Source organism: Salmo trutta, chromosome 20, assembly GCF_901001165.1.
Source record: "Salmo trutta chromosome 20, fSalTru1.1, whole genome shotgun sequence".
In the NCBI taxonomy this organism is placed as follows: domain Eukaryota; kingdom Metazoa; phylum Chordata; class Actinopteri; order Salmoniformes; family Salmonidae; genus Salmo; species Salmo trutta.
In genome coordinates, this window is record NC_042976.1 from 35736396 (window position 1) to 35758662 (window position 22267).

General features: G+C 43.2%; 2 protein-coding genes across 3 annotated transcripts; one reads left to right on the plus strand and one right to left on the minus strand.

Annotated features, from left to right (window-relative positions):
• Positions 1-1361: 1361 nt before the first annotated feature.
• Positions 1362-12030, plus strand: LOC115155950 (major facilitator superfamily domain-containing protein 6-like). The gene is made up of 7 exons (XM_029703068.1): positions 1362-1671; positions 3058-4689; positions 7543-7640; positions 8729-8890; positions 9739-9837; positions 10152-10417; positions 10773-12030. Exons 2-7 carry the CDS (start codon positions 3062-3064, stop codon positions 10947-10949), a joined length of 2430 nt encoding a protein of 809 aa, XP_029558928.1. The 5' UTR covers positions 1362-1671; positions 3058-3061; the 3' UTR covers positions 10950-12030.
• nemp2 (nuclear envelope integral membrane protein 2) lies at positions 12022-21635 on the minus strand. 2 transcript variants are annotated; one of them, XM_029703070.1, is made up of 9 exons: positions 21573-21635; positions 20529-20638; positions 19945-20185; positions 19776-19848; positions 16866-16956; positions 14960-15074; positions 14005-14230; positions 13658-13858; positions 12022-13330 (listed from the first exon to the last, which is right to left on the minus strand). In XM_029703070.1, the coding sequence occupies exons 3-9, from the start codon at positions 20141-20143 to the stop codon at positions 12949-12951; spliced, it is 1287 nt and encodes a 428-aa protein (XP_029558930.1). In that variant the 5' UTR covers positions 20144-20185; positions 20529-20638; positions 21573-21635; the 3' UTR covers positions 12022-12948. The 2 variants fall into 2 exon arrangements, with proteins under 2 accessions (XP_029558930.1, XP_029558929.1); XM_029703069.1 differs by lacking the exon at positions 21573-21635 and adding an exon at positions 21057-21328.
• Between the last annotated feature and the right edge of the window lie 632 nt (positions 21636-22267).

Below are 22267 nucleotides of genomic sequence, written 5' to 3' on the forward strand. Positions count from 1 at the left end.
CGGGACAATTGTGCAAACATAGGCTGATGCGATTAGCATTGTAAGTAACAAGAACATTTCCCAGGACATAAACATATCTGATATTGGCAGAAAGCTTAAATTCTTGTTCATGTAACTGCACTGTCCAATTTACAGTAACTAGTGAAAGAATACCATGCTATTGTTTGAGGAGTGCACAGTTTTCAATATGAAAAGTTATTAATAAACAAATTAGGCACATTTGGGCAGTCTTGATTCAACATTTTTAACAGAAATGCAACGGTTCATTGGATCAGACTAAACCTTTGCACATACACTGCTGCCATCTAGTGGCCAATTGCACCTGGGCTGGAATAATACATTATGGCCTTTCTCCTGCATTTCAAAGATGATTGTATTATCTTTTACCAGATCGAATGTGTTATTTTCTCCAACGTTCTTTTCACATTTCCACAAACTTCAAAGTGTTTCCTTTCAAATGGTAACAAGAAAATGCATATCTTTGCTTTCAGGGCCTGAGCTACAGGCAGTTAGATTAGGGTATGTCATTTTAGGCGAAAATTGGAAAAAAAAGGCATATTAAGAGGTTTAATTGAGTTACACAGAATTTTTTTATATACTTTAAGATTATTTGGACATGATTTGGCGTGAAAATGAGAAGCGGGACCTTTCATCAAAACCTCATCATAGTGAGGATATTAATAGTGAGATGTGCAATGCCATTTTGTTTCAAATTTTGATTTATTTCATTAAAATAAGACACCTACAATAGACTTTAGCTTTTAAGAGTTAATTACAAAAAATATGTCAAGATTTAATTTGTAAACTAAATTTGAACACATTCATCTTTGGGGGGGGGGGTTCAGTTACCCCATGGGAGGGGGGGGGGGGGCATTTTGGAAAAACACCCTTTTTCTAAACACAGCATTTTGTTAAATAACAACTAAAGTGTAAACTGTAGACACCTATTTCCCTTCATAGTTTGTTTGTCTAAGCATGACCATCACCCACATACCACATTTTATCCAAATGTTGCTTTTTTGTGTCAGCAATTGTACATTGTTCTTAGGGGGAGCTAGTTACCCCATGTTACCCCAAGTGCCTTGCTCGACAGGCACAAAGGCAGTTGTTCTATGGGGGAATAGGGCTCATCTCAACTCTCCAAACTGGCTTCCTCTACTCCTTTCCTTTGTCTGCACGTATAAAATAAATTGAGATGTAAAAGCAACTCCCCATTTGCTTACTACCATATTCTTTTCATCCATCCTGTTTTTTTGTTTTGGGATTTGTGCCAATTACGTGAATAGACAAGGAGAGGAAACCACTTCAGACTATTGAGATGCACTCATTGATTCAATGCTCGGCGCTAGACTCATTTTAGACTGTGTGTATGCAATCCCTTCCACAGTAGCAGTGTCTCGAACTCCGAAATGGTCTGGCAGTCGTGGGTAGGTGAGAAATGACGTCAATGCAAACTTCTCTGAAATAGACGCGTTCAATATTACTTGCCCCATATAATTGTGATTACTATTGGACACGTTTTTTTTGTCGGTGACTTTAAACGACAGTTTATTCACCCGATGACAGTCGTCGCCAATTGGACATCTAAATGATGGACACAAGAAGATAGGTTACATTCTATACAAGCGGTCTATCCTCCAACAACCTTGAAACTTTGAAACAATAATTTTGGTAAGAAAATATCTTTGTCTATTTGTTTTTTTTCTTCTTAATAATGTATTTATTTGTGTTCACAGGAATAACAAGCTTAGATATGTCCCCTCGGTGTTTCTTTACCATTTTAAGTTGAATATAGAAAATAACAATTTAATGCGTGGTTACAAGAAGAAACGTTTCTAAGGACATGATAGGTTTAGTCAGAGCTGCGGCAATAAAACATATTATTCTCTAGTCATATTCTCTATATTTCTCTCGAGCAATGTCTGTCTGGTCTGAGCAGTTATACAGTTACAGGCTACCATTTATATATAATTGTATAGGCTACAGGGAATAGTGAAGTCATGTCTCCTGCTGTAGAGGCAGTAGCCAAATGGGCTATTATATCTTATCCAAGTTTTTCATATACCCTAGCCCTAACAAAATGTAAGAGCTTGAACATCATACTCCGTCACTGTAAAACCAGGATGTGAACACATAGCTCAACATTTTTCTATAACACTTTTTAAGCATGTCAAGGCATTTAGAATATCAATGAAAATGAGTCACAGTGTTTGGATTGTAATCACAAGTAAATACCAGAACATGTTTATTTACTGTAAAGCTTTTTACACACATGAACATGTTTATTCAGCACAAGGCGTTTAGGTTTTAAACACAAGACGCTTGGGTTGCTGTTTTGAAAGCTTTATTTGAAAATTTCCCAGCATGCCTTTTGAGTGAATGTGAGAGATATCAACCCATGCCTGTGTTTGTTAGTGACAGAGACATCATTGTTGCATTCAATACTTTAGTATGTAATCATTCACAACCTTCAATAACAATAACTGCAATTTTGATTTCACAACCAAGACCATCTAAACTGGAACAACTATCTCAGTAACAGGTGCAATATTACAGATTTGATTAGTTTAGAAAAATTGTATAGTATAAGATTAATCAATCAATGTGCTTGAGGAAACATAGATATTAAAAAAAAAAAAAAAAGATCAACCTGCAACAAAGCATGCTGCAACAGTGGAGTAACAACACCATGCATTTTGAAAAGATTTCTTGAATCAAATGTCCTGTTCGGTTGTGCTGAAATGTAGGTAAGGTGACAGACGTTCCGAAAAAATGCCTTATCAGCTTATTACAGCTTATTGTCTTAGCCTGTCATAACCCAAAATGTTGTATTACTCCATTGTTTATGTTTTTGTTGTCGTTTGCTAACAAAAAAAAGATACAGCTTCAAAATGTGTTTAAAACTATCATTGCAATCTTATGGACATGCCAGCCCATCTCCCATAGCTTGCCAAAATTGTCTGGGTCAGATATTTTTATTACACATTGCTCCTTTAATTCTGGTGGGGGTGAAAAACTATGTTTCAGTCATCCTTCTCCCCCTCCCCCCATCCCCAGAGAGATGGCGAGTGACGACCAGGTGGCCATCTTGACAGACGACGAGGAGGATCAGAAGAGGAAGTACGTCATGGCAGAACCCTTCAACACCCTGTCTAAAACCTTGGATCAGATAGCAGCAGGTGCGGGCCCCACCGCTGCCTCCCAAGGTCCAGCATCACCCCCGACAGACACACATGCCACCCCCAGCAATGACTGCCTGGAGAGGAACTGCGTGCAGATCAACAACCACTTACTCATCTCCAAGGTCTTCTACTTCTTCTTCTATGCGGCCTATGGGTCCCTGCACCCGTTGCTGCCTGTCTACTACAAGCAACTGGGCATGACGCCCAGCCAGAGCGGCCTGCTGGTCGGGATTCGGTACTTCATAGAATTCTGCAGCGCCCCCTTTTGGGGGGTGGTGGCGGACCGCTTCAAGAAGGGCAAGGTGGTGCTGCTGTTCTCTGTCTTCTGCTGGTTGGTGTTCAACAGCGGCATCGGCTTCATCAAGCCTGCCTCCATGACCTGCGTGGAGAGGAAACCGACAGTCGTGTCCCCCACCAGTCCCGCCCAGATCGGTCCGTCGGCCAATCACAGCAGGAACCGCAGGGGTGCGAGTGGAGACTTTTTCCCCCTCTCCTTTGCATCAGACTCAGTTAGCGGTCCCCTGCACAGGTATGTGAGGAGCGATGGTGGTAATATCACTGGACCCAGTAGTGTCACGGGACCTGTGCCTTCCTCCACCAACTCCACAACAATGTTGACATCTTCCCCCTCCACCACCACCACCACCACCACCAAAACAAAAACAACAACAACAACAAAAACAGCAGCAACAACAACAGCCGGCTCAAAACCTGCCTCAAATCTGACCACGACCAAACCAACCACCACAACCACCACTACCAAAGTCTATGACATCATCTCCAACCACGACCAGGTGGAGACCATCTTCCTCCTGATCCTGCTGGTCATCATCATCGGCGAGTTCTTCAGTGCTCCGGCCGTGACCATCGTGGACACGCGCACCCTGCAGTACCTGGGCCCCCACCGGGACCGCTATGGTCTGCAGAGGATGTGGGGCTCCCTGGGCTGGGGCCTGGCAATGCTGTGCGTGGGCATCTGGATCGACCACACCCACATCAAGCTCTTCATCCAGGGCACCGGCTGCATCGTGCCTGACTACAAGAACTACCAGATAGCCTTTATTGTCTTTGGAGTCCTGATGGCCGTTGCTTTTATAGTGTCTACTCAGTTCTACTTTGAGAGTAGTACTAGTGACCATCGGCCAATGGAGGCCCAGGTGGAGGAGGATAAGAGACAGGAGGTGGAATCTCCTCAAACGTCCAGTGGCGTTTCATCTCCCGAAGGGCACACTGTGGAATCGTTAGAATCTCAAAGCTCCATCAGCCAGCGGTTCCTTTACTGGGACCTCCTTCGGCTGCTGTGCAGTGTGCAATACGGCTCGGTGCTCTTCGTGGCCTGGTTCATGGGATTCGGCTACGGCTTCGTGTTCACTTTCCTCTACTGGCACCTGGAGGACCTGAAGGGGACCACCACACTTTTTGGAGTCTGCTCGGTGCTGAGCCACATCTCGGAGCTGGTAGCCTACTTCACCAGCCACAAGCTAATCGAGCTCATCGGCCATATAAGGTACATGAAGGGGGCATGGGTCAAAAGCATTAGCCTGGTCCCAGATCTGTTTGTGTTTCTGTACGTCTTGTCAACTCCTGCGTGACAATAACCCTAGGAGTTGGCTAGACTGCACAAACTGATCTGGAACCAGGCAACAAAAGCAAGGCCAAAATGAGATTATTCTGGTATAGTTGTAATCAAAGTCACAATATTTATTTTATTTCTTTCAGTTTGATTGAATTCCAGATAATCGCTCACCATTCTTGGAGATGTGATGGGATTTAGGCTTATCAGAAAGGATAATTTGTTCAGACTTTACACTTGTTTACTTTTAGTCAGTGAACTTAAACAACCACAAGCATTCAGTGAATTCAGTGAATTGACAGTTTATGTTAATTTCCTGCCCTGCCCTGTGGGAACTTGACCAGTAAGCTGAGTGCTAGAGTGACACAATGAGTGAGTGGAGTGTAAGGGAGTTTCAGGGGTGATGCAGTAACCTGCTAACGGAAGACGTAGGTGTGCTACATAGGCTATAGCAGGCCCCCCAACAGCCTCAAACAAACATACGGTCAATTCATAGGATGACAGACATTGGGAGAGCTCCGCTCTGTTAAATTTCTAAGAGGGAGACCTACTCCCTCCAGCTAGTGTGGTCTCTCTCTCTCTCTAAATTGTGATTTATTGTCTGTTTGAATTGGAGAGAGAGAGAGCGCGAAAGGAAGGGAGAGGAGGGAAAGGCAGAAACACAGATGTTGACTAAGTGGGCATTGCCCAAATTGGCACACAGTTTGCAGAATAGACAAGCTGTTTTTTTTCTAGACATTTGTTATTTTCCAATTCAAAAGCTTTAAATGCAGCGTTTTGCTTAAGGGAAAGGAAAGAAACATTGGTAAACAGGAAGACCCATCCTGAGAGCTCAGAGAGGATTTTTTTGTCAGTTCTTCCGTCTCCCGTCTGCCCTGTGATATTTCTCAGGCGGGTGACACTTGCCAAATCACCCACGCCTATCTATGAACAAGATGAATCATTTGTAATAACAAGGGTTAGCCAAGGGCTGGTCTCCCAGTACAAAGCTACAATGTGCCACTTATGTTATTCAAATATGGTTGTTTTAAGTGCAGCCAGAGCAGTTTCCTAGACAATGGGAAAGTCTCTAACCATTGCATTCATATTATCAACAAACTATAGATAAACTATGGATTTGTTTGTAAAAAGCACTGTATGCAGTACTAATACAGCTACATGTGTAAAAACAATTAACATTTACACCAATATTTATACTTTTTACAATGCCATCAGCATTGTAGAGAATGAATGGACAGTGCTGTGCTGAATCGATGGAGGAGAGCTCTGCTCTTCTCCCACAGAGTTCCACTGTGTGTGTGGTGTGTGTGTCTGGACTCTGTCAGATCTTTGTTTGATGGCCTGGTTTCTGCCTGGGCTGCTGGCAGGGCCTGTGGAAGCCTTTTGTTCCTCTGGGAACATGTGTGCGTATAACCCAATCCTGTCCATTACTTCAGCATGAGGCTCTCCATTGATCTCCTGAACTAAATGCCTGTGCGGATCGATTGGTGAGCACAGAAACACTGTGCAGGGGCTTTTCATATTAGGCTGTTATTCAAATTGCCTGTCTCACGCTAAGATTTGCATGGGTACCTCTCCATGTCTGATATTTACATGGGGCCTAAGACTATGTGGAGATAAATACTGAAATAGTCGTTGCTCTCTGTGTCTGTTTGTGTCTGAGTCTGTGTATGGTAACACAACGACCAGTTAGATGACTGCTGTGTGTATGAGTCTGTGCATGCCTCCTTTCCTGTCCAGCTCTAGTCTCTGTGCAGCAGTTATCTGGTCCTTGTGACTGGTCCTAGTGTTGTCAGACACGGCCTGCCCCGGGGTTAGAATGACTCACTGTATGACACAGGCTTAAAGAGCCACCCACACCCAGCTCTGAAAATAGCTCATGAGAGAATAAGCCAAAACAGTACCTATAGCATTGTATGTCCAAGGTCAATATATGTAAAATATGCATACAGTATGTAAACTGGAATTCTTAAATGTGTCAGTATAATTTGCATTATTGTTTTGTAGTTGTAAGATGTTCATGCCCACATACACTGAGTATACACAACACACTCTCTTTCCATGCCATAGACTGACCAGGTGAATCCAGGTGAAAGCTATGGTCCCTTATTGATGTCACTTGTTGAATCCACTTCAATCAGTAGATGAAGAGGAGGAGACAAGTTAAAGAAGGATTTTTAAGCCTTGAGACACTTTAGCCATAGATTGTGTATATGTGCCATTTAGAGGTTGAATGGGCAGGACAAAAGATTGAAGTGCCTTTGAACAGGGTATTGGTAGTAGGTGTCATGCGCCTTGGTTTGTGTCAAGAACTGCAACACTGCTGGGTTTTTCATGCTCAACAGTTTCCCGTGTGTATCAAGAATGGTCCACCACCGAAAGGGCATCCAGCCAACTTGTCACAAGTTGGGGGGTGTATGGTGAATCAGGTCAAGGGTTTGATTGGACAAAATGTTGTCATAGGAGACGGGCACCAAACATCCAACAGTGTGGGAATGAAGGACATAGAAGTCTGTTCAGAATGATATAGAAGTCTGTTCAGAATGATATAGAAGTCTGTTCAGGGACAATTTGGGTTTAACTTCTAAGCTTTGGCCTTACTTTTACCTGCAACTCCGTTGATATGTAATAACTTGCTATAGCTTTAGGATAGTTTTAGGGTTATGTTGGGGAGTGGTGGATGGTTAGTTAAACAAAGTAGTGAAAGTTCATCATCTATGAACCATCTGTAGTGGACTATTGAAATAGTGTTATCTGAACTTCTCCTCCTCCCCTTTTCCTCCCCAGGGTGCTGTATATCGGGCTGGCCTGCAACACGGCCCGCTATCTGTACATCTCCTACCTGGAGAACGCCTGGATCGTCCTGCCCATGGAGGTTCTTCAAGGTGAGGCTACACCGGGTCTCGGGCCTCACGGCACGGCCACACATGCGATATCTGTTGACTTAGCTTAGCATAAGTGTTGACATTAGATTGAAAGAAGGAGGAAGTAGTGTTTGGACTGGGAGCCCTCAGTGCACTTACGTTGTTGCCATGTTGGCTCTCAGAGTTCATTTCAGGAAAGGATAGCTCCCCTCAATGACAAGAAAAGCTTGTCCTTCGCCTGGAAAACGCCCCTTTCCTCCATATCTAGATTACTCTGATAGCCACATTTAGGCCATGAATTACAATGTTGCAGCTATACATGAATAAGTAACATTTAAGGATGCTTATAATGATTGTAATCATTCACTAGAGGCGTAACAACACCAAATAACTATGTTTAGAGACACTTAGAGACACATCTCATTTCAAAATCTCCACAATTCTAAAGAAAGTGGTATGACAGTAACAAACAAGACAAACAAGTGATGGCCGTAGCTCTGGTCTGGGAGGATAGTGACGATATGGGCTAGCTAACGAGCTGAATGGGGGCGAGGCAATCCAGACAGGCCTAAGGAGGGTATGGTAGCAGGTTAGATGGCTTTGTCCTATTATTGGTAGCTAGCTATACAATGAGAAAATGAGGCGTGTTGGATGTAAACTGGCTAGTTGAGCCAGTCCAAACATGACACACCCAAGCGAGTGTTAATGACTATGGTTAAGGCCACTCTCTCTCGCCTGTCACCTGCCACGAACACACACAGGACATGTCCTCCCTTTGACATCAATTTGAAAATGTCTCCCAAAATGTATTCTTTCCCCCTCCCAAATAGTCTGGTGTTGTATACAGCTTATAATGAAAACAAATTACAGTTTAACAGGCCTGTTTGTTTGTTTCTGGTTATATACAAAAATGTGAAAGGGGCTTCATTTAAATGTTTGTTTGTGCTACAGATGTTTCTTTTCATGACCTACTACTGTATATCTCTGGGGAGGTTTAATGATATTACTCCCTGCCCTGACCTAGTGTAATGATGTATGTGTATTTGTGGATGTGCCTGAGTGTGTGTTTCTCTCTTTCACTCAGTCTCTCTGTATCTCTGTGTATCTAGGTGTGACCCATGCCTCAGTGTGGGCAGCGTGTATCTCCTACCTGAGTGCTGCTGTGCCTCCAGAGCTGAGGACCTCTGCCCAGGGTATCCTCCAGGGCCTGCACCTGGGGCTGGGCCGTGGCTGTGGGGCCATGGTGGGGGGAGTGTTTGTCAACTTCTTTGGTAAGAGCCACTATGATGAAAAAATCCCAGCTGGATTGTATTGAAGTTGTATTGAATTGAATTGCGTGTCTCCCAGTTCAACCAACGAGAGATGGAACTATTGGTGTCACTCGTTAAATGTACAATTTGTTAAATGTTCATTAATTGAAATTACCATTGAGTAGAGCAGTAATTATTGCAGATTCCAGATTATACCTTCAACGTTGACTTCTACATGACCAATTCACAGTCATAGTGGTCCCACATGCCTTTTCAAAATGTTTTACAATGCCTCCCCTCCTTATAAAGATGCCCTGACCTCCATGGTTTTCATAAGATAATCCAGGTCTTAACTCTTAATAAACTACCACCAGCCCTATCTAAATCATAAGGATAGGAATTTTATGGTCTGGAATGCATTTGGCTGCACTCTCAGAATAACAACTCCGTGTGTCTCTCTCTGTGCTCTGAAATATGTTTTTTTTTTTGGGGGGGGGGTAAAATATATCCCTTACAGTGCTGAAATTGATATTTATTTTCAGTTTCAGTGTTATATGAAAAGCAATGAGTGAAATGCATACATGTACTTGAAGATTTTGTTTCCAAAGCCTAGCGCCCTCAAACTCAATGCTGGACCTCGAAGCCAGTTCCACTGCATTCTTTCATTGTTCCCCTCTAATCAGGGACTGATTTAGACCTGGGACACCAGATATGTGCAATTAATTATCAGGTAGAACAGAAAACCAGCAGGCTTCGGACCTCGTAGGGTAAGAGTTGAATACCCCTGGCCTAGGGAGTAAGGACTAGGGGTTGATTTGGAATTAAGTAATAATGTGCTGTGAACACCTTTGTCTATTTGGGTTATTTAGGAGCAGCCCACACCTTCAGAGGGATAGGAATCGCCTCCCTCGTCATCCTCCTCCTCTTCGCTCTCATCCAATGGCTGGCTGTGCAGAGTGGAGAGAAAAGTATGTGTTAATAAAGTTGATCCTGTCTGCTTCAGACTGTGCCTCTGCATGGGCTTACAGAAAAACAGCATTTGCTGCACCTATAATGCCCCTTAATGGAGAAGTGACTGGCTCCCAATGTGGCAAGCATAGCATGTACTACCACTAACTTTAAATCCAGTTTTTCTATCAGCAACTGAGATATTCATAGACATTAGAATGCTGAATGAATCACGTTTAGGATGTTAATAATAGGGGTAGTTGTTAGGCCAGACATCTTAGCAGAAGAAGCATTTTTAATCGTTATGAAAAATGTTGCTTACATTGTTTTCCAGATACCAAAATGCTGGCGGAGAACATTCCCGTCCCCTCCAGTCCTGTTCCCATAGCAACCATCGACGTTATCCAATCAGATAACGTCGCCGCAACAACGCCACCACCAAGGAAGACCAAGCACCAGGAGGAGCAGGAGGACATGAGCAAGCCCGCCTGGGTGGTGTCCGCCTCGCCCTGGGTCTCCCTGGCCTTCGCCCTGCACCAGATCAGAGAGATCTCTGTCCTGGCCAGGAGCAGCCCTGCCAACAACCATCAGCCGCTCGAGGTAGGTAGACAGGGTGGCAGCTCGTGGGGTTTAGGCATAGACTTCTAGATTCAGGCTGTGATTTGAGGCACATGTCACTGGGCAGAGAATGAAACAGTAGGTAGTTTATGTGGAACACAAGTGGTTTATCTAGGGATTTGTGCATGTTCCAGCCAAGGTTCCATGTTGTATAATGTCCTCCTGAGAACTGTCTTTTTTACATCATGTGTCCCATTTTGAAGAAAGGTGAGAATATAATACCTGCCTTTAGAACTGTATTTTATGAGGGTATTTTTGCATATCTGTGCCAAGTACTATACTTAAGAGTATTACAAATAACTATGATGCAACACTTTACCTTTTCACTGTTTGGTAGGAGATCAATGAGATCAGCACAGATGAACCAACAGAGGAAACCTCCCAGTCCTCATCTCAAGACCCCCCCAGCAGGTCCCCACAGACGGGACCCTCTCCGGGGGGAACCCCCCTACCTGACCAAGATCCCCCTATGCCTGCTGACCAACCACCCCTCCCCACTGGCCACACACAGTAAAGGGGGAACACATTGCACATTTTGAGGAACTGTCCCAAAATGTTTTCCAAGCAACACCACCAACCGACATAGAGTCAAGGGCTGGTGGAAGTCCAGTTATTAAAAGAGTGAAGAGTATGGTTTTACAGACTGGACAAAAGAAAAATACAGGCCTAAATGAGAGGTTATATTTGTCCTCTTAGCAGAGGACTTAACCAGTGCATTTAGGGATCTGAGGAAAAGCTCTTGCCTTGAAGTAGCTACTTTTGCACTTTCAAATGGATGTAAAAATTGTAAGTTATTTTTTTTTTACTTGGAAATCTGGATATTAGGTTTGATTGAATAGGGTTATATTTGTCTCAATGGCCCTCAAACTGCTCAAGTGCCTGAGCCTCGTCACAGGTTGGTGATTCACACTCATGCAGAAGTGACACACTAAATCTAAATAGCCATGTGTGTAATGGCTGCTTACATAGAGTTTAGGGGCACGTTCAATAGGAAAACGTTGTGGAATGTTACAGATAGAAATGTTATGATTGGAACTGATAGAAAGTCAGAGAGACATGTTTGTTCTACATACTAGGCTATATCTGGAACAAGTTGCTCTCCTGAATGTGGCCCTGCTATTACATGTACATGTTTACTGTGTCTAGTCTGACTATCAACCACTGATGCCGTGGAAAAATACTTATTTAAAAAAGGTTTATGAAGTGATCGTGTCAGATCTGATATCCACAAGGTTTTCTGGGTCTGTAATGTCTATTTAACTATAACTCCATTAGTTATGGAGATCCCCACCCTCTGTGAATGTATCTTCACATGCATATTTGTCTAATGCCTGGCCAAAATTTCACAAACATAAAATATTTAACTACAGTCTTATTTAGACAGAAATTGCAAATATGTCAAACTGCTTTCCTCCAGGACTATCTAAAACTGTTCAGACGTTGTAATGACCTGACCGTTTTACATGACTTGGCCTGTCTGCTACGTAGCCTAAGTATTTTAAATCAGGCAACCTTTACTACTCTCAGTGCTCTGTGGCCTTTTTGTATCTCTTTAAGGTGAAACATCAGTTCACAATACAATGTCACTGGAAAAAGATGGGCTTATTTATTAATTAATTGAAACAAACCTTAAAGAATCCTCCTTGGATCATAAAGCCCCAAATCATCATTTCCAAAATACAAAAACATTAAAAAGTGATGTTTGATATAAAATTACAATAAACATTTTTTTTTCTGGCCTGCGGGAGGAAAACATTGCTTTTGACAGATATGGTCCAATCAAAATCTCCTTTCGATGTTTACAGCATGCGATCGGCTGTTCTGGCTGTCGAAGGCGGCAGTTTCCTAAGCAGCCAGGTGGGGGCGGTAGATAGTAGTTGACTGGATTCCACAGCCAAGAAGAGAGTACGTGAGAGTTTGTTACAGTGACCCAGCAGGGAAGCAGGTCTCCTAACCCCAGGCACTTACCACACACAGGAGGAGGAAAAAACAATGTACTCATGATTGTTGCTGGTTTACCTGAGAGCTGTAAACATGAGTTCAAAGTCATTCTTGTGATTCCTGCAATTATGATGCAGTTTTGGATTCGAGATGGAGAATTCTGCTTTGATTTCATTTGCAGTGTAGAGTGGGAACCCCAAAGTCAGATTAACTCAAGGCCCCCCCTTAAAAATATACATATATCTCTGAGCCAGGATTGGATAGGCACACCAAGTCCCCAGTCTCCTCTTAGGTGGAATTATGATTCACAATCACTCGGACTAGATTTATAGTGGGATTCTATTTGGGACATATGATGAAGCTTAATTTACACTCCTAGCTGTTAATGTGTTTTATGTCGATTCATTCTGTATGAAGATGTTGATCAATCATTCAATCGAGTTCATAAATCACTTAAATATTTTTTGCCAGCATGTTCGACCCCAAAAATCAACCTGAGTGGAATTGCCCCCTAGTGTTAACTGGCCATATTAGGAACCAACCTGTCCACTACAGAGGTTTAAAATCTGATCTTAGAACAGCTCCATTTCCTCCTCCTCAACGTCCTCGATGACGTGGGGCTCTGAAGGCGGGGTGAAGGCGGGAGGATAGGGAGGGTAGAAAGGGGCGGGATAGGGTGGGGGCTGCCAGGGGGCGGAGCTGTCCGGACGGGCCATGGTGGTGGGGGTGGTCGGTGTGTAGAGGGGGAAGGGGCTAGGTGTAGGCGGAGCCCTGACGGAACTGTCCATCTCGTCTTCGCTGAGGTCCTCGTCGGCGCCCAGCCCCAGCACCCTGTGCTGGGCGGAGGTGAAGAGCATGTCCTCGTTGTTGGCTGCTCCCGGGCCGTAGTGCTGCCCGTGATTCTGCTGCTCCCCCGGGGTCACGTGGCTGCCGCCCGTCAGGAAGGCTGCAAACCTAGAAATGTCATTTAGCAGTCATTTACCAGCCTTCCGTTCAGTCAAGCTCTCATCAGCTGGGTGTTTTTAGAGCAGAAAGTTCAGAATATTTGTGTGTCAGTCTCATACTGTTGTGATGTTTTAAATGCAGGGAGCTATTCTTATCCGTATTTTTTTAAACTGCACGGTCGGTTAAGGGCTCGTAAGTAAGCATTTCACTGACCTGTTGTATTCGGCGCATGTGACTAATACAATTTGATTTGATTTTGATCCTGAGGTCTGTGGATAAGATGTGTCCTACTTTAGTTAGGATGTGAGTAGTGTAGTTTGTGTTTTTGTCCCGTACCGTTGTGGGGAGCGTAGTCGGAGGACCGTTTCCCAGGCAGGGAAGCCAGGTGTAGTGCAGAGCCTCCTGAGCTCCTCAAGTGAGGCTGTGGTGTGCACCTCCCCCTGCTCTCTGTACTCCTCATCTGTGAGGAGGCATACCTGGGGCTTCCTGCTACGCCCAAACACACGCAGGAGAGAGGGCAGGAGACGCCCTGTTAGCCTGGGGGAGAGAGGGAGGGACAGCCATCAATCAAACACACAACTTTGGATCGAAAGCATCTGCTAAAAAGCCTCTACTATTAATCTCCATTACCCAAATCCACCTTAGTAGTATATCTAATGTCAAACCACAAATTGACTGTGTACCTGCATGTCCCCAGCAGCAGTCTGTAGGCATAGGGCAGAGCCTTGAGCACCAGCAGGATGCCCAGGAGTAGGTAGGAAGCCTGGGGGTAGGTCACTCCGTAGTACATGAGGCCCATGGCCAGGCACTGGATCCCCCAGGTCAGTAGGGACAGGGTGCGCTCGCTGCTGATGGGCCCGTGCTTGTAGCAAACCGCCCAGCTGATCAGGCCCGTTACCAGCAGGTAGCCTGGAAATAGAGAAAATGATGAAGTGATGGAAAGAGGAAGAGAGGGAGAGAGAAATGGAGAGATCTGTTGGTTCTATGTGATTATAATATTTTATAGAGAAAACAACATAAGCAAAGACACAGAAACAAAAACGTAACCGGTTAGATGAAATACTCCAATTGAAAGCCCTGTGTAATTGGAACAGTGGAACCCAATGGATTTGAGGCATGCCAGTAAGGGTGAAAAGAACACATTTGAACGCTAATCCACCCAAAGCCCTTTTGTTTCCAAGCACAGAAATCAATGTTCCAGCAGCATTGCCGCGTGCTCTTAATCCTAACGTGCCTGCGGATTCAACCATTTTCAACCCAGTGTGTGCATAGAGAGGGCAAATTGATTTGGCAGCAAATCCACTCCATTGAGGAGTGTGGAGAGGCAGTCAGTAACTGTAGGCTACTTCACCTCTCCACATCCACTTGGCCCTCTTATTATGACAGACTCCTGGGAGTGAATGACTCAGAGTGGACACTGACCCATCCTCATTATTCATGAATATATTACGGTATCATGTCTGTAGTGAGAGCATATGATTTATCAGGGGCCTTCATGTAAACAGTGTTCATACTGGGTTCAAATGTGCAAGGCCTCACAAAGACAGAATTTCAATGCTTCCTACTGCTAACTGAACAGTTCAAGTCCTAGTTACTGACCTTATTTTAAGCAACAATCTCTTAACTAAACCAACTCACCCAAGGCATGTCTCCAGTAGAGTGTTGTGATGTCTTCCCAGTGGTTGAACAGTGTCTGGTATCCCAGGTAGGACAGGCCGGAGCCAGCACCAAACAGCGTGATGAACATGGCCCTCTTGAGGTGACAAAGGCAGGTAGTATAACAGGGTAAGAATAATTCATCTGAGCCACCCAGAGGACTCTTTCTCTGTTGAATAACTCTCTCCAAATGTTGGATTCTACAGTTAAAGACATCTGTCTTTAGGATAAGCCAGGCCAGAGTGACACGTTTGGGGTCTGGCCATCTGATTTTACAGGCCCGGTAGAGGCTACGTCCAAAAGGGCAAGTTCTGAGTGGGCTGGGGTGGTAGGCTAACCCTCAGTTATGGAGGGCATACCTCCTAGCTAAGAATAAATATATGTTTGGTCCAGGTAAGGGTGTCTCCCATCACTTTAAACTAAAACTAATTTCGATCAATCACCCTGATTAATCATTTGGATCAAGTCTTTAGGCAGTGCAATGGCCTTTTATATATAGTGAGCTCCAAAAGTATTGGGACAGTGACAAATGTTTTGTTGTTTTGGATCTGTACTCTAGACTTGAAATTCTACAATGACTATAAGGTCGAAGTGCAGACTGTCATTAATGTAGATATATTTAAAAACATATTATATTCTTATTTACAATAAAAGTACATCCAAAATGACACAATACATTATTTACCATTCATTTCTATTGGGCACAAAATAATCTGAAAAACAACCAAAACAAACAGCAAATGCCTCCAACAAGTCTGTAGTCACAAGCTTGATGTAATCATTACGTGCTATGAATATGGCACCAAATGTGAAACCATTTTTACTACTTTAATACACATAAGTGAATGTGGCTCACAAGGTGAAAAATCTGCCGATATGTCTGAGCATGACTAGCTAAATTATAAGGCAATTCAGAGAAGCACTCATGACTCCTTTCTAAGCACACCAAAATGACGATCTGCTTCTATGAATCGCCTTGTGATAACCTAACACTGTAAGGTTGTATTTGATTATTTAGCTAATCATGTTGGCAATATAAAAAGCTTTCAAATGATGCCCAACTGACCCAGATGCGTGGTCCACGGCAAGTTTTTCGCAATACAAGAAACATAGGCTCATTCTGTTCAGGACAACCCAGGGTATAACACCATGCCAACTTGTAACTGTACATCAAACATCGTGATCATAAACGTTGATACAGTATGTTACATGAGTGTTATGATATGGATATGTGAAGTGCACATTTGGACTCACGGGTGTTTTGCTTTTTTTGAATAATAAAAAGCATGAGCTGGTGCACACCCAAAGAAAGTTGGTAGAGGTGCTGACTAACAACGAGGAAACTATCGGCTGTAGAAAACGATGGAGAGTTGCACGCGCTATATACAAGCTCACAGTAATTTATTCGTTTAACCACCAACGTTTCAGCATCACTGCGCCTTCTTCAGGTTGTATATTACATGAGTTTAATGATATGGAAAAGTGAAGTGCACGAGTGTTTGGCTTGCTTGCATGGGATCAAAGTGGTATTTATAATAATCCTTAACGTCTTTCAAAATACATTGAGTCCTCATAATTTACAGCATTTGCTTCACTCAAGACAACCAAAAAATGTCAAAAGTTGCCAAATTAGCAGGAGGGATGGAGCCACTTCTGTCAAAACCCATACAGAGCTGTTAAGTGGAGACCCTGACCTCTGATGTCATGTATAGAATGTTACTGTACAGCCACTGCATGCACGTGTAAAGGGCTATGGTAAAACAAAGCAGGAAAATTAAGTAGAGTGCATTGACCGTACTGATTAGCAAAGCTTGTCAAATTGAAATGTGGGGCTCCTTGTATAATTTGCCTAAAGCAATAACAACTTGAGCCTAAAGATGATTCTTACCGGTATAGCCTTTTTCAGGATCAACAGCAGAAAGATAACAATGGAGAGAACTCCCACTGAGATTCCTGAGGAATAAAAAAACAAAGAACTCCTGCCAAAAAAGAGAAATATACATTATTGTTTTCTGTACTACCACTATTCAACCTAGAATAGCTCAATCACAGGGTCAATTCGGTTGTAGAACTACAGTGCCTTCGGAAAGTATTAAGACCCCTGAACTTTTTCCACATTTTGTTATGTTACAGCCTTATTCTAAAATGTATAAAACAAAAATAAATCCTTATCAATCTACACACAATACCCTATAATGACAAAGCAAAACAGATTTTTAGAAAACAGAAATATCACATTTACGTAAGAATTCTGACCCTTTACTCAGTACTTTGTTGAAGCACCTTTGGCAGCGATTACAGCATTGAGTCTTCTTGGGTATGACTCTACAAGCTTGGCACACCTGTATTTGGGGAGTTTCTCCCATTCTGCTCTGCAGATCCTCTCAAGCTCTGTCAGGTTGGATGGGGTGCGTTGCGTTGCTGCACAGCTATTTTCAGGTCTCTCCAGAAATGTTTGATCGGGTTCAAGTCTGGGCTCTGTCTGGCCACTCAAGGACATTCAGAGACTGGTCCCGAAGACACTCCTGCGTTGTCTTGGCTGTGTGCTTTGAGTCGTTGTCCTGTTAGAAGGTGAACCTTTACCCCCAGTCTGAGGTTCTGAGTGCTCTGGAGCAGGTTCTCATCAAGGATCGCACTGTACTTTGCTCCGTTCATCTTTGCCTCGATCCTGACTAGTCTCCCAGTCCCTGCCGCTGAAAAACATCCCCACAGCATGATGCTGCCACCAACATGCTTCACCGTAGGGATGGTGCCAGGTTTCCTCCAGACGTGACGCTTGGCATTCAGACCAAAGAGTTCAATCTTGGTTTCATCAAACCAGAGAATCTTGTTTCTCATGGTCGGAGAGTCTTTAAGTGCCTTTTGGCAGACTACAAGCAGGCTGTCATGTGCCTTTTAGTGAGGAGTGGCTTCCGTCTGGCCACAGCCTGATTGGGGGAATGCTGCAGAGATGGGAGAATCTTCCAGAAGGACAACCATCTCCACAGAGCAACTCTGGAGCTCTGTCAGAGTGACCATCGGGTTCTTGGTCACCACCCTGACCAAGGCCTTTCTCCCCCGATTGCTGTTTGGCCGGACGGCCAGCTCTAGGAAGAGTCTTGGTGGTTCCAAACTTCTTCTATTTAGGAATGATGGGGGCCACTGTGTTCTTAGGGACCTTCAACGCTGCAGACATTTTTTGGTACCCTTCCCCAGATCTTTGCCTCAACACAATCCTGTCTCTGAGCTCTACAGACAATTTCTTCGACCTCATCAATCAATCAAATCAAAAGCCCTTTTTACATCAGCCGATGTCATAAAGTTCTACACAGAAACCCAGCCTAAAACCCCAAACAGCAAGCAATGCAGATGTAGAAGCACGGTGGCTAGGAAAAACTCCCTAGAAAGGAAGGAACCTAGGAAGAAACCTAGAGAGGAACCAGGCTCTGAGGGGTGGCCAGTCCTCTTCTGGCTGTGCCGGGTGGAGATTATGTACATGGCCAAGATGTTCAAACGTTCCTAGATGACCAGCAGGGTCAAATAATAATAATCACAGTGGTTGTAGAGGGTGCAACAGGTCAGCACCTCAGGAGTAAATGTCAGCTGGCTTTTCATAGCCGATCATTCAGAGTTAGAGACTGAAGGTGCGGTAGAGAGAGAGGGTCGAAAACAGCAGGTGCGGGACAAGGTAGCACGTCCGGTGAGCAGGTCAGGGTTCCATAGCCGCAGACAGAACAGTTGAAACTGGAGCAGCAGCACGACCAGGTGGACTGGGGACAGCAAGGAGTCATCAGGCCAGGTAGTCCTGAGGTATGGTGCTAGGGCTCAGGTTCTCCGAGAGAAGAGAAAGAGACCTCATGGCTTGGTTTTTGTTCTGACATGCACTGTCAGCTGTAGGACCTTATATAGACAGGTGTGTGCCTTTTTCAAATCATGTCCAATCAATTGAATTTACCACAGGTGGACTCTAATCAAGTTATAGAAACATCTCAAGGATGATCAATGGAAACACGATGCACCTGAGCTCAATTTTGAGTCTCATTTCAAAGGTAAATAAGGTATTTCTGTTTTGCTATTTTTTGCAAACATTTCTAAAAATCAGTTTTCACTTTGCATGATGGGGTATTGTGTGTAGATTGCTGAAGATTTGTATTTATTTAATCCATTTTAGAATAAGGCTGTAAGGTAACAAAATGTGGATAAAGTCAAGGGGTCTGAATACTTTCCGAAGGCCCTGTATATGTGGCCTACTGGATGGCTCTTCTGCTACTGAAATTTTCAAATTTTAAAAGGAGCAGTGCATTCAAAAACATGATTTGTCCTGTGTTTTATATATATTTACACACTATGAGGTTGGAATAATACTGAAATTGTGAAAATTATGATAACACACTTTTAATGTAAGAGCTGTTTGAAAAGACCACCTGAAATTTCAGCTTGTTCGGGTGGGTGGGGTTTTTGTTATAATTTAATAGACCCTCTTCTCTGCTAATAACAGATAGTTTTCAGGTTGCACATCCCTCCCATAAGGCTCCTCCAATTAGGCCCATCTCTCAGACCACTCCCAGACAGTCCTAGCAAAATGCTTGCTTTAGAAATTGCATTTAGCTGAGAAGCTATTTTTGTTTCTTTTTGACCATTTTAATTTTTAACAATCACAGTAAGGTACTACATTGTTACCCAAAAATGTTTTGATGTTGAGATAAAAATGTCTGCATTGGACCTTAAAGTCTCACACTGCATGTTTACCAGGATAATAGGATTGAGAGCTACTAAATATAACTAACACACACACAGCGTGAGAATGGAAAAACCTTACCTACACAAAGCCCCAGCAAAGTAGAAGAGGGCGAGGCCACATGCAAAGAGTCCAAACCGTATTTTATTTAACCCTGTAAGTAAAGAGTATGGCTGTTAATAATCATTCTGAACTTTAGACCAAACCGGTAGGTTAACTGCAATTACCAACAACAATAAAATAATCTCACGTTTGCCCCTGACATGTAGAGAGTGCTCAGAATTGGCCCTCGGGGTCTTCACCATGAAGCACACATCCTCCTGTTCCAGTGGGATGTCCAGGCTCTTCTCCCTGGCCACACTGGGGCTGGGAGGCCAATAGTGGTTGACCAGGCACCGGGACAACGTGAGGAAGTGGCCTGGCTCGTAGCAGTTCCTGGTCCCCTCCATGGGGTACACAATGTAGACCCCTTCTTCACCTGTCACACGCACCTTGAAGAAGCGTCATATAGATGCATTATATGAGCAATGTTTGGTATGTTGCTGTTACAACATAGTAACGACAACTATCATGTCATTGCAGTAACTTGCCTAATTTATTGTATGGGAGCATATACGTGCTTCTACACCTGCATTGCTTGTTGTTTGGAGTTTTAGGCTGGGTTTCTGTACAGCACTTTGAGATATCAGCTGATGTAAGAAGGGTTATATAAATACATTTGATTTGATAGACACACACAAAAAGTGTCTTGTTTTTGGTGTACACATAAGTATCAACAGCTGTTGTGAAGCAAGCATCCATGGTATACCTACAGGACATGTGTAGCTTTCTTACCTGAAAGGTGGACCAGATGTCTTTCCATTTGATCACTGTGCCAGAACTGTAACAGAAACATCTTGTTCCAAAATGGGTGGTGTTTTGATTTTCTTTAAGATATGTGCAGTCTGGAAGAATACAACAATAGCTTGTTAATCAGACATAGTAACTATATTTAATGTGAAATTAGTAAGCTAGTTAGTTTACTAATGGCTAGTACGTTAACTAGCTAAAATGGCTAGTAGCTAGCTAGCTAAGTAAATTCACAAGATTATTGCTCTTCGTGGACTAGCTAATGTTAATGGCTAATTTAGCTAACTTATGTAGTTAGCTAACGTTACTACTAGCAAACGTTGCTCTGAATTAATTGACAGACCAATCATACAGTAATATGGATGTTACACAAAAATAAACCGACTAGTTAGCTAAATAGCCAACTAGCTAGCTACGTTACCTAACAACAATAGTGGATAGGGGGGAAAAAATATTGTCGTTAGCAAGATAGGCTAGCTAACGTTACAGTCATTACTTAGCTACACCATTCACCTGCGTCTGAAAAGCCAAGGCTTCCTTCAACTTGTACACATACGACATTTGCCAGTACAGCTAAAATGGATAAAATTGATATATCGGAGCAAGGATTCATCATTCCTAGTTGTTGTTGTTAGCAAGCAAGCTATTGTTATTTACTGTACTTTCAAATTCGGTGGTTAGGAATTAGACCAAAGTAAACGATATTGATAAACATATCAAGTTTTTCTCTGGTGAACAAACTATCTACATGTGTGTCATTTGAATATATATTTATACGCTTTGATGTTGTTTTACAATCATTTAACAGCTAGAGCTTGCATCGCGTACTTTCAGTTGTAGTTCACGCAACCGTGATTGATTGCTTTAGCCTTGATCTGCATCTGCATTGAAACTGAAAGCATGACAAGAATGAGCGTGTTTAGGCAATTTCTGGCTAAATAAACGTGTTGCAAGAAATAATCAAGTTATTATTTTATCAATAATAACACCATTGCCTGGGTTAGTTTGATGATTTCCGACTCCGAGTACCTTTTGGTGCCCCCTTGTGATTCCCCCTCGTGGATCCTTAAGGAAGATGTGAAATACATACATAAAAAAAAAAAAAAAATGTACTTCACCTTTATTTAACCAGGTAGACTAGTTGAGAACAAGTTCTCATTTACAACTGTGACCTGGCCAAGATAAAGCAAAGCAGTGCGACACAAACAACACACAGTTACACATGGAATAAACAAACATGCAGTCAATAATACAATAGAAAAAAGTATATTTACAGTGTGTGCAAATGAGGTAGGATAAGGGAGGTTAGGCAATAAATAGGCAATATTGGCGAAATAATGGCAATATAGCAATTAAACACTGGAGTGATAGATGTGCAGAAGATGAGTGTGCAAGTAGAGATACTGGGGTGCAAAGGAGCAAAATAAATAACAGTATGGGGGATGAGGTGTTGGATGGGCTATTTACAGATGGGCTATGTACAGGTGCAGTGATCTGTGAGCTGCTCTGACAGCTGGTGCTTAAAGTTAGTGAGGGAGATATGAGTCTCCAGCTTCAGTGATTTTTGCAGTTTGTTCTAGTCATTGGCAGCAGAGAACTGGAAGGAAAGGCGGCCAAAGGGGTGTTGGCTTTGGGGATGACCAGTGAGATATACCTGCTGGAGCGCATGCTACGGGTGGGTGCTGCTATGGTGACCAGTGAGCTGAGACAAGGCAGGGCTTTAC